Raw genomic sequence first — 12,244 nt, forward strand, 5'->3', positions numbered from 1 at the left:
AGGGCTGAGCCTGGTTAGTACCTGGATGGGAGACCTCCTGAGAAAACCAGGTTGCTGCTGGAAGAGGTGTTAGTGAGGCCAGCAGGGGGCGCTCACCCTGTGGTCTGTGTGGGTCCTAATGCCCCAGTATAGTGACGGGGACACTATACTGCCAAAAAGAGCACCGTCCTTCGGATGAGACGTTAAACCGAGGTCCTGACTCTCTGTGGTCATTAAAAATCCCAGGATGTCCTTCGAAAAAGAGTAGGGGTGTAACCCCGGCATCCTGGCCAAATTTGCCCCTTGGCCTCTGTCCATCATGGCCTCCTAATCATCCCCATATACTGATTGGCTTCATCACTGTCTCCTCTCCACCAGTAAGCTGGTGTGTGGTGGGCGTTCTGGCGCAATATGGCTGCCGTCGCATCATCCAGGTGGATGCTGCACATTGGTGGTGGTTGAGGAGATTCCCCCATCTATGTAAAGCGCTTTGAGGTCTCAGAAAAAGCGCTATATAAATGTAACGAATTATTATTAATTATTAAATAGTTTAATCAGGGCAGTACTTAAAAAACAACAACTCCCTCTTATTTATTAATTTTTTAAAAAGATTTTTCAGATTCTGCAATGTGATGTAAACTTTTGACCACAACTGTATGTGTGTGATGGAGTCAGTACTGCAGTGAACAGTGACATCAGTGAGATCTCATCCTGTGGAAAGTGCCACTATTGGTTCAAAGGTTCTCGCCGCAGTCCTTCTGATGAATGGTTGGGGCTGGGACACATAATACATTGTACAGTTCTCATTGTTTAAGCACAGGTTAGAGTGATGCAACATGACATAATGTAATAATACAAAGCAAGTTTTTCCAACAAGATTGGAAATGATCAAAGCAAGTCAAAGTGCTTTCTTGCCGTTTCAGTAACTGAATAAAATACAAGTTAACATGGGTAACTGAATGGTATTCAAACAAAAACTCTTTATGTCTGCGTTACCTGATTGGTGACTCTGTTCTTTGAAGAGCAATAGTATTCGAGAAGAATGGCAGCATTTACCACCTGGCCTAAAAACCTTCATATTTATACACAGTAAATTACATCATAATAAAACTAAGTACATTGTAGATTTCTAAACAAACAAAAGGAGTAAAGTATGTTGCTAAAACACCTTTTCTGCCTTGTCTGCCTCACATGCAGTGCTGTGCGATATGATATATATCGTATGGACAATATAAAAAGTCTATTGTTTCATATTATGCTCTATTGTTTATATTGTGGTGTCGCAAAAAACATTGTTTACAACAAAACTTTTTCATAATTTGGATGAATGCAATCTTAAACGCCAACCAGGATGTAGGGATGGCTGACGCGAAACAGTCGTTCCGAAGCTTTGCGAGATCCCGAAGCGCAGATGTTTCGAAACACTGATCCGAAGCGTGATTCAAAACACCCATGTCACGTGACTATGGCCAAACGAAGCCTCAAAGTGTTTCACTAAGTGTTTCATCAGGTGTGGTCCGCCGAATCAGCGTTTGATTGACACGGTCGGGAACAGATCACACTATCTGTATAAAAGTGAAATCAACGAATATTGACCTTGTGGGTTTTTGTGAGAGGAGTTTGATTTTGACATAGCGGATTTTTGATGATATAGTGACATAGTGCGATTTGATTAGTTATTATAGGATTACATTTAAATTTACACAACACATTGACTGATAAGCTAGAGACAGACAGAGACAGAGTATACATATAGTGACACATTAATAGATACATAGATATAAATATAGACAGCTAGATTAATAGATAGATACAGATAGATTATAGATACATATAAATTAGGGCTGGGAATCGATTAAAAAAAATTAACTAATTAATTGCACAATTTCTGTAATTAATTGCAATTAATTGCGCTTCCCCCAAGCTTGTAATCATCAATATTTAAACTTAGAATCACCTAATTAAACAACACAGGAAAAAAAGGGAACAGAAAATAGCCCTATATTAAAATATTAAACATCAATATATCAATATATTATTCTTTTTCAATAATCAATCAACATAATCAATTTAACAGATTATTATTATTATTATTATTTTATTAATTATTAAAACAAAATATAGTCCTACAAAGCTATTATTACCAGAGCATGTGATCAGAGCAGGTCATTTTACCATTGTTGCCCAGCATGGCTATACCAGCTCAGCAAACAGAAGTCAACAGAGAAATTTCACGTTACTTGAGTGGACTTTACTTTTCCAGTGCTTAGTACATGATTGAAGCCTTTGGGCCGTTAACGACAGAGCCGCCGACACACACACACACACACACACACACGGAACGGAGAGCTCGCCGCTGCTGGGCCATTAACGACAGAGCGAGCCGACACACACACACACACACGCACGCACGCACGCACGCACGCACGCACGCACGCACGCACGGAGCACAGAGCGCGCCGACCGACCGACACACACACACACACACACACACTCACGCGCGCGCGGAGCACAGAGCGCGACGCACATACCGAGCGGAAAAGACCCGCTCATGAAAGCTGCCCGAGAATGAAACCTGACCGCCGAACATGGAGGGGCGGGACGGCATATTTCGGCCTTTTTAATAGCAGACGCAACAGGAAATCATTAAAACGAGGCAAAAAAAAAAAGTGCTGCGTCAATTGCGTAATTTTTTTTTAACGCGTTAAACATTTCAAATTAATTGCAAAGATTAACGCGTTAATTCCCCCAGCCCTAATATAAATACATAGATTATAGATAGATACATATATAAATACATAGATAGATTATAGATAGATACACACACATATACATATATATATATATATATATATATATATACATAGATAGATTATAGATAGATACATATATATATATATATATATATATATATATATATATATATATATTAGTGGTGGGCCGTTATCGGCGTTAACGTGCTGCGTTAACGCGAGACTCTTATCGCGCGATAAAAAAAATATCGCCGTTAATCTATTCTCCAAGTTGGGTTGGGAGATGGCTCTATACTACACAAGCTATGATGACGCAATCTACCCGCGGCCGCGAGGTAAACCCGGCTGCAACGCATATTCGTCGTCATCTTAAGTAAACACGGCTGAAAGTGAAAGCTGGTGAAAAAGGTCGGTGCAACATCCATTATTTGGACTTGGTTCGGGTTTAAGCCGTCAGACGAGCAGCAGCAAACTATATACAGAGTGTGTGGGGTAACAGTTCGGTAAGTTAACACACGACTAATCCGTTCTACCACCTCAAATTCAAAACGAAACATGATATAACTGAATACCAGCGCGCGCGTATTATTCCCATTCCAATATATCTTAGTGGTGTAGCACATAATCTCGATTTTAAGAATCGTTGTTGTGTTTCTTTTTAACTGAAAAGACATCAGTTAGACAATATTCTAATTTTAAATTTGGGGTTTCATAAGCTCCAAGCCATAATAAACATTAGACCTACTTAAGTCTCTGCAGCTAGTGTACTTACATTTTATTTATCTGCAAAATTATGTTGTATACTTACAGTTTTGCACAATATATGTTCTCAAAACTACATACACCCTTTAAAAAAATATACATTTAGCAGTTGTTTACAATGGGTCTGTGTAATCTGTTCTGAAATGGTTTTATTATAATATACTGTATATCATTATCGCAAGAGGCTGCAATGTATATCACAATATAGATTTTAGGCCATATCGCCCATCCCTAATTGATAGCCTATAGTAGTTGATAATAACATAGGCCTACCTAATGTTGCCTACGGACGGTAACAGTACAGTAGTAACCTTTTACAGTCTATGAGTAGAACAGCTTTCTCAAGCAGTTTGTGATGCATTTTGGAAACAGGAGATGAGCCCCTGGTCTAATGCGCCACCTGGCTTGAGAAACCAGTTCTCAAAGACTTACTTTTATAGTCATTATTTGGGTAGCACACATATTCTGAATGCCTTCGGCAGAATTCAAATGAGCCATTTTAATCTAGATTAATCTAGATTAATTTCAAAATTAATCTAGACTAATCTAGATTAAAAAAAATTATCTATGCCCACCTCTAATATATATATATACACATATATACATATATATACATAGATAGATTATATCTAGATACATATCTAGATACATAGATAGACTATATCTAGATACATAGATAGATTCATAGATAGATACATAGATAGATAAAATGGAGGCTCCCCAGAAGAGATGCCGTACATCTGTGGTGTGGGAGCATTTCCATTTGGAAACCCCAAATAAAGTGAGATGTGTGTATTGTGATCGGCAGCTAGCCTACTGCAACAATACATCATCCATGATGCGCCATTTGAGGAGCACTCATCCTGCCATTTTGCAGGGTGCAGAGGATGGTAGCATTCCCCCTGTACCTAGGCCTGCTACTGACACTGCTGGGTCATCTAAGCAAGGTATGCATTGTTTGAAATATAATTATAATTGAAATATAATTACAAACTTTTGGGACACTGTTTAGAAAGTCCATAGCCCTATGCCCTACAACCTAATGTCCCAATCACAACTGACAATCATGTTAAAAATAGCTTCAATGTGAATATAATATAATATAATATAATATAATATTGTGTATATATACATTTTATAGGTCTACATATGAGTACCCAGTTTACTGCCAGTGACGACATCATTTTGGTTTTCCTATTTGTTGTAGTTATACATTCCATTACATTTTTCTCTGCACACTGAGCATAAACGTTTATAACCTAACTTTGTTTAGAAAGGTTTCCAAATAATGAACCAGTAGGCTACTTTTAATAGCTGTGCACTATTTGAAGCTGTATTTTTTTTCAATGTATTTGTCTGAAAGTATGTTTTATCTTCTCTTTTAAAAGTCAGACAGAGGGAATTGGATGAGGCTCTTCTAAACATGGTGGTGAAGGATCTGCAGCCCTTCACCATCGTGGAGGATGAGGGATTCAGGGCCTTTGTGAACAAGCTTGATCCAAACTATGTCCTCCCATCCCGGAAGGTGCTTAAAACAATGGTCAGCGAAAGGTACGACAAAGCCAAGGAGAAGACAATGGAGGACCTGCAAAAGGCCGAATTTGTTAGCCTAACGGCTGACATGTGGTCCTCCATTAATATGGACGGATATCTTGGTGTGACTTGCCATTACATAACACCAGAGGCAAAAATGGCAACTGTTGTACTGGGTGTAAGGAGGTTTTACCAGACCCACACAGCCCAGCATCTCATGGAGGCTAAAGCCTTGCTAATGGCTGAGTGGGGAATAACCTCCAAAGTTCAGTGCATGGTGACTGACAACGCATCCAACATGATCCTAAGCACCCAGCTACTCCACCTTCGCCATGTCCCATGTTTTGCTCATACATTAAATTTGATTGTGAAAAAGGCCCTAGATCAAACCCCAGTCATCAATGAAATACGCCAGAAGGCCAGAAAGATAGTGGGGTTGTTCAGATCCAGCTGCAAAGCAAAGGACAAGCTTGTGGAGATGCAGGGCTTGATGGGAAGACCAACTCTGAAACTGATACAGGAGGTTGAGACGAGATGGAACAGCACATTCGACATGCTACAACGCTTGTACGACCAACGTGAACCAGTGGCTGCTGCACTTTCCAACTTAGACAATGATACTGCTCCCCTGACAAGTCTTGATTATGACATTATTCAACAATCATTGTCACTACTGCAACCATTCAAACTCGCAACAACAGAGATGTCCGAGGAAAAGAGAGTGTCTGCTTCAAAGCTTATACCACTGTACAGGATGTTGCAGCACAAGCTTGCACAGAAAAAAGGAAATGCAACACAGGAATCAACTGTACAATTAGGTAGGCCACAATGACCATTCTACCCATGTAATTTGCCACAACTGTCATATTATTGTCATTCTTATAAATATGTTTTTATCCTGTTTTGGCTCATAGGCTCACATCTGCAAGAAGGTCTGCACTCCAGATGTGGAGGTTATGAGAGTTTTAGAGCCCTGGCACTGGCTACACTGCTGGACCCAAGGTTAAAAAATGTGGCATTTGGAAATGCTGCCAAAGCCCACGACGCTGAAAAGCACATCACACTGGAGTGTGCTTCGCTGATGCGTTCAAACACAAATCCTGGTAAGCAGTTTCAGTCTGTGTCATGTTATGTAATCTGAATTATGTAATATATACTTCATATATGCCGTCAGTTTAGGATTTGTTACTAATTGCTGTTTTCATTTTTATTCAGAGCCAGAAATGTCAACATCAGACCCATCATCATCATCATCACCATCACCATCACCATCAACACCAGTAGAAACACAGGACAGTTTATGGGAACTTTTTGATACTCGTATCCATCAAACCCAGATGCTACACAATGCTACAGCTGATGCCACAGTGGAAGTGAAAAAATACTTCAACGATGCGTATTTGCCCAGAACTCATGATCCACTAACTTACTGGAAAGAGAGAGCAGTAATCTTTCCTCATTTGTATATCCTTGCTAAAAAATATCTGTTCATGCCAGCAACAAGTGTCCCTTGTGAGAGGATTTTTTCAAAGGCTGGAGAAATTATCTGTAAAAAAAGAAGTAGGCTAAGTCCTTCCACAGCAGACAAATTCATATTTTTGAATAAAAATCTCTAAAAAAGTGAGACATTGTGGCTTGATTTCTTTTATTATTCATTTTGCAGGACCAAAATAACATTATGCACAGTGAGGAGCCTATAGGTTACAAGCTTCACATATTAGAAAAATACAATAATAAAAAAAAAAAAATTTTTTTTTAATGGCTTGTCAAGGCTTGTCACACCTGCAAGTGACCACTAGGTGTCACCGTTGAGACGGGTGTCGGATTGATTCGAAGCCTCGAAACAATATGGACCATTTGGTTCAACTGTTTCATTGCTTCATGAAGCCTCGATCTGCCCATCACTACCAGGATGCAGGCAGAAACTGTCACAGTGTCCAAAAGCAGGATCCAAAAGCAGTGTGATGGTAATGATTTATTAAAGCGTAATCCAATTCGTCATCATCCAGGCAAGGTTCAAAATCCATGTTAGCAATCCAAAATCCAAAATCCAAAACAACAATAAACAAAACAAAACAAAACAAAACAAAACAAAACAAAACAAAACAAAACAAAACAAGAACAGACTAGAAACAGACCTCAGAAGTGTGGTGACAATATATGACAACTCCGTGACATGGACTGAAACAGACAGGGTATTTATACACAGAAACTAAACAATGTAATGGGAAACAGCTGCATGCAATGATGAGTGATGAGAACAGACAAAGGATCGTGGGAAATGCAGTTCCAGAATGAATGGTGACAGTAAGAGAGAGAGACCTCTAGTGGACACCCGGGGAAACACAAACCAGACACTGTGACAGAAACGTGAATAACATGGCGGGGAGACAGAACCGGGTGGCTCCGAGCAGGAGAAGGACCAGCCAAGACAAACCGAGGACTTTGTTCCTAAACGAAGGGCTACCTCTGTAGCATGGGCATGGTTTGGTTTACATTCTATATGTTTGGTTGACTATTTTATTTTGATAATGAACATGCTGCGATGTCAAGTTAGCAATGCTAGAACATGTGCGCGTGTGAGGCGTCGGCACGATCACAGGAATTTTTGCCCTTCTGAGGAACCTGTTACTTCATAATTTATGGTCATACGGATAGAAGCAAACAAGTATTCAAAACTGTAAAGCTTTTGTAAATACAGAAAACAAGCACAATGCCGTTTTCTGCTGTCTCGGTTTCCTTAACATGAACTTTGGACCCCATCGCATGAACCGAGCTCAGCAGAATTTTTCCTTTCGCTTTGTTAATCTGTAATTATTTAAGTGAAATAGCCTATATTTTGCATTTAGGCCTATATAGTATATATATATATATATATATATATATATATATATATATATATATATATTAGGGGTGTAACGGTTCACAAAATTCACGGTTCGGTTCGATACGATACACTTGTGTCACGGTTCGGTACGGTTCGGTTCGGTACGTTTTCCATACAGCAAAAATAAATAAATGCCAGAGAAATATCCTTGAATAAAATTTTTTTTATTATTATTTTATTTAATGAAACTAACATCATAAAGTATGATTTTTTTTATTTTTGTTGCTTTTTTTACTGAGCAATAATGGAGCTATACTTGACTCTTCTTATGAGCATATAAAACAAAACAGCTCCTTGGACAAAATGAAATGTAATATTGTAGTAGTAGGCTAGTTATAAACACAGGTTTATTTTAGTTCATATTAACATTTGAGGGCAGCAATTGTATTCATAATGTCAAAATAAAACCGACGTAATGTTACTTGAAGGCATTATAGCCCACTATTCCTGACAAACTTCCATACCTTGCAGTTAGTGTTACTACAGCAAATCCATTCCACGGTGAATGTTGCTGATCTGTGGACACCGGCCAGTTCATTCATGGCACGATGTTTCTTCCTGGTTTCCACGTCAGCGCTGTTTGATCCGTTAATAACAGAGAAATGTGCATGTTTCTCACTAGATCTCGCAGCGATGTTATTACTTCAGTGGCGAATTCAAAAAGCATTTGAAATTCAAATGCTTTCTTTACTGGTCTGGATCTCTTAGCGCTGTGTGGTGTTGCTTGATCAGGCTCGTGCATAGGGCTCGCGAGTCCCGCTTCACAGGTCAAAACTGATAAACGGTCCACACAAACACAATAAGAGTAGCTCAGTTTCGTTCCTTACATTGCATTTGCCAGTTGATGTTGTGGTCGCGCCAGCCTCTTTGAGCGCGCTTGCCACCCGCGACGCGCCTTCATTTGAAATAACGAATTTTTTGTCGCCAGAAAAAATGGTCCAACGAACCGTTCGGTACGTAATGCGTACCGAAAACCGAACCGAAAGCCTCGTACCGAACGGTTCGATACGAATACGCGTATCATTACACCCCTAATATATATATATATATATATATATATATATATATAAATATATATATATATATATATATATATATATTTAGTTTTATTCTGTTTCCTCCATTCACAGAAGCGCTTTAAGTGCGTGATGTGACGTTGTGTGAATCAATGGGTTCCCAAACCAGGGGTTCCCAAACTTTTCCATGACAAGGCCCCCCATATACCCCTAGGTTCTGGCCAAGGTTCCCCTTTTGCATGATGTGTTTTTGAACCCATCGACAATACTACGGAAAATGTAGAAATAAATAAATAAAACATCTAGGTGGACATAAGATTATGTGATGGTGTTTGATACCAGAAAGATTATAGAGATGCACCGATTACAATTTTCTAGGCTGATCCCGATTTTTCATTGAGTTTGACCTGCCGATACAGATTTTAGGCGATTCCGATTTCATTTTTTCGAATCACTTTACAGCACACACACGCTAATATTTATTTTCTATATATATTTTTCTTTTATAAAACACCACTTTTACACAAACTGATTAATAAAAACAAGTTTAAATGGGTAAATTTTCTATAAATATTTTTGAGTCTTCATTTTCTTTTCTGACATAGCCTACTCCAGTTCTTGTTCAAACACACTATACATGCAAATTATGTTCATTTTAGGTACTTTTTGTGTGAAATCATATTTATTTTGTCCATCAAAAGTGTGCTTTCACTTTAATTGAGCGTGAGCAGCGCAGTAAAAATAGACGATCACGCGACGCTCCTGCTTGACGCTCACCATAGGTATATACACTAGATGTCGCCTTGGCTACGGCAGTTCATTGGAACGAATGCGTCAATAGAGCCGCCATCTTGGAACAGGGGAGCCCCTCCTCTTTAATGCATCAGCGTCAATGTAGGCAAGGGTCTAACGGAAATGAAATCACCATAAATCGTCATGAATGCGATTTTCTATTTTTTTTGGTTCGTTCCAACGGTCAGACATATTTATCATTGAGTCCAGAGAAAATTTAAGGTTTTGATATTAAGATAATCTACTTCTTTTTCAAAATATAATGCATAGTGTTAGTAGGCCTAAGTTTATTAGTCACATTCTTCCACATGAGTAAACTTAGAATGAACTATCACTACTTACTTAGCCTACTGCATGCAAAATGGATACAATGCTGTGGCAAACTTTTGAAAGATGATCAGGAAAATTCAAAATTCTAAATGGATGGGGGTCGCTCCTTGCCGTAAACGGATGGTCTGTCCAGTCCAGTCCAGTCCTGTCAAAATCTTCAGGCCGAAAATGACAGCTGCACAGTAAGGTGCGGTCTTTTGGCTCGAAGCCCTCTCTCCTGAGTGCTATTGTCCATGAATGACGTCTCTGTTTATCACTTGGGAATCTACAAACAAAACAAATCCATAAGTCTATAGTATTTTTAGTGTACTTCAAGGGACATAGCCAAGTGAGAGCAGAGTAAAGGGCCTGGCTGAAAAGGTTTGTTCCCGGTTCTTTGTTGTTGTAAACCGTTTCTTTTTTTTCCGTTTTTTTTTTTCGTCACGTCGTAGCTCATCAGATACAATCGGGGTAAACAGCCAGAACCAGTATATTTGGATAAACTTGTTCAGGTGGACATTTTAACTTAAGACTCATCTCCGTTAGCCAAGAATGCTGACTGAAGTTAGCGTAGCATGCTAGCTGGAAATAGACGGAGACTGAACTCGGCCACACAGTGCCAGTCGGAGAAACTATTGAATAGAGACCAAAACAACTGTCCACATTTCCAACATCTTACGATCATATTACATTGATATAAATTAGGGCTGGGGGAATTAACGCGTTAATCTTTGCGATTAATTTGAAATGTTTAACGCGTAAAAAAAAAAATAACGCAATTGACGCAGCACTTTTTTTTTTTGCCTCGTTTTAATGATTTCCTGTTGCGTCTGCTATTAAAAAGGCCGAAATATGCCGTCCCGCCCCTCCATGTTCGGCGGTCAGGTTTCATTCTCGGGCAGCTTTCATGAGCGGGTCTTTTCCGCTCGGTATGTGCGTCGCGCTCTGTGCTCCGCGCGCACGCGCGCGTGAGTGTGTGTCGGTCGGTCGGCGCGCTCTGTGCTCCGCGCGCGCGCGTGCGTGTGTGTGTGTGTCGGCTCGCTCTGTCGTTAATGGCCCAGCAGCGGCGAGCTCTCCGTTCCGTGTGTGTGTGTGTGTGTGTGTGTGTGTCGGCGGCTCTGTCGTTAACGGCCCAAAGGCTTCAATCATGTACTAAGCACTGGAAAAGTAAAGTCCACTCAAGTAACGTGAAATTTCTCTGTTGACTTCTGTTTGCTGAGCTGGTATAGCCATGCTGGGCAACAATGGTAAAATGACCTGCTCTGATCACATGCTCTGGTAATAATAGCTTTGTAGGACTATATTTTGTTTTAATAATTAATAAAATAATAATAATAATAATAATCTGTTAAATTGATTATATTGATTGATTATTGAAAAAGAATAATATATTGATATATTGATGTTTAATATTTTAATATAGGGCTATTTTCTGTTCCCTTTTTTTCCTGTGTTGTTTAATTAGGTGATTCTAAGTTTAAATATTGATGATTACAAGCTTGGGGGAAGCGCAATTAATTGCAATTAATTACAGAAATTGTGCAATTAATTAGTTATTTTTTTTTAATCGATTCCCAGCCCTAATATAAATACATTCTGTTTATTGTCGGGTTTCCTAACTGTCAAAAACTAATGGGTAACTAGCTAGCTAACTAGCATGGATTAGCTGTGGTCGTTAACGAAGGACTGAAACAAACCAACGTAACCAGAAATATAATTTTGTATCATTCAATATCATAAAACACATTCTCACTTGTGAAATGTAATCCCTTGCTGTCTGGTTTTTAGATTTCGTTCGTGTGAACATCCATACGCAGCACAAAAGTCCGGCATCATCCATGAATTCGAAGTACAGGCGGAGATAGCAGCGTTACCTAGCTACTTCCTATGACAAGACCCCTGTTCCAAGATGACGGCGGTTTTGACGCATGCTTAGAACCCCAAGGCGACATCTAGTGTATGTATCTATGGACGCTCACGCGCTGCTCCTGCTCGCGAGCACTCATTGAACATGCACGCAGAAAAAAACTTGCGCTGCTCACGCGCCACTCACGCGCCACTCACGCTTGTGGCCTGAAATGGACGTAATTCGGAAGGTTTCCTACATGTGTGTGTGCACGTGTGATGCTGATGTTGCACGATGTTAATCATGCGGCGCCCGAGTGCATTTGACCGGCATAAAATCGGCATATGTCAGACTGAAAATCACGTGA

At 39.6% G+C, this 12,244-nt stretch overlaps 2 protein-coding genes across 2 annotated transcripts; one reads left to right on the top strand and one right to left on the bottom strand.

Annotated features, from left to right (window-relative positions):
• Nucleotides 1-4,857: 4,857 nt before the first annotated feature.
• LOC309492977 (zinc finger BED domain-containing protein 4-like) lies at nucleotides 4,858-6,992 on the top strand (the record flags this gene model as incomplete). Its single annotated transcript, XM_082162005.1, has 4 exons — nucleotides 4,858-5,845; nucleotides 5,942-6,130; nucleotides 6,243-6,559; nucleotides 6,915-6,992. Exons 1-4 carry the CDS (start codon nucleotides 4,918-4,920, stop codon nucleotides 6,990-6,992), a joined length of 1,512 nt encoding a protein of 503 aa, XP_082018131.1. The 5' UTR covers nucleotides 4,858-4,917.
• Nucleotides 6,993-10,129: 3,137 nt separating this feature from the next.
• Nucleotides 10,130-11,984, bottom strand: LOC309492978 (THAP domain-containing protein 2-like; the record flags this gene model as incomplete). Its single annotated transcript, XM_082162006.1, is given in 3 exon segments — nucleotides 10,130-10,186; nucleotides 10,188-10,317; nucleotides 11,785-11,984. Coding segments are annotated over 3 exon segments (270 nt in total). The 5' UTR covers nucleotides 11,868-11,984.
• Nucleotides 11,985-12,244: the final 260 nt, after the last annotated feature.

The sequence above is a fragment of the Leuciscus leuciscus genome (assembly GCF_965113295.1).
Source record: "Leuciscus leuciscus genome assembly, chromosome: 2".
Lineage (NCBI taxonomy): Eukaryota > Metazoa > Chordata > Actinopteri > Cypriniformes > Leuciscidae > Leuciscus > Leuciscus leuciscus.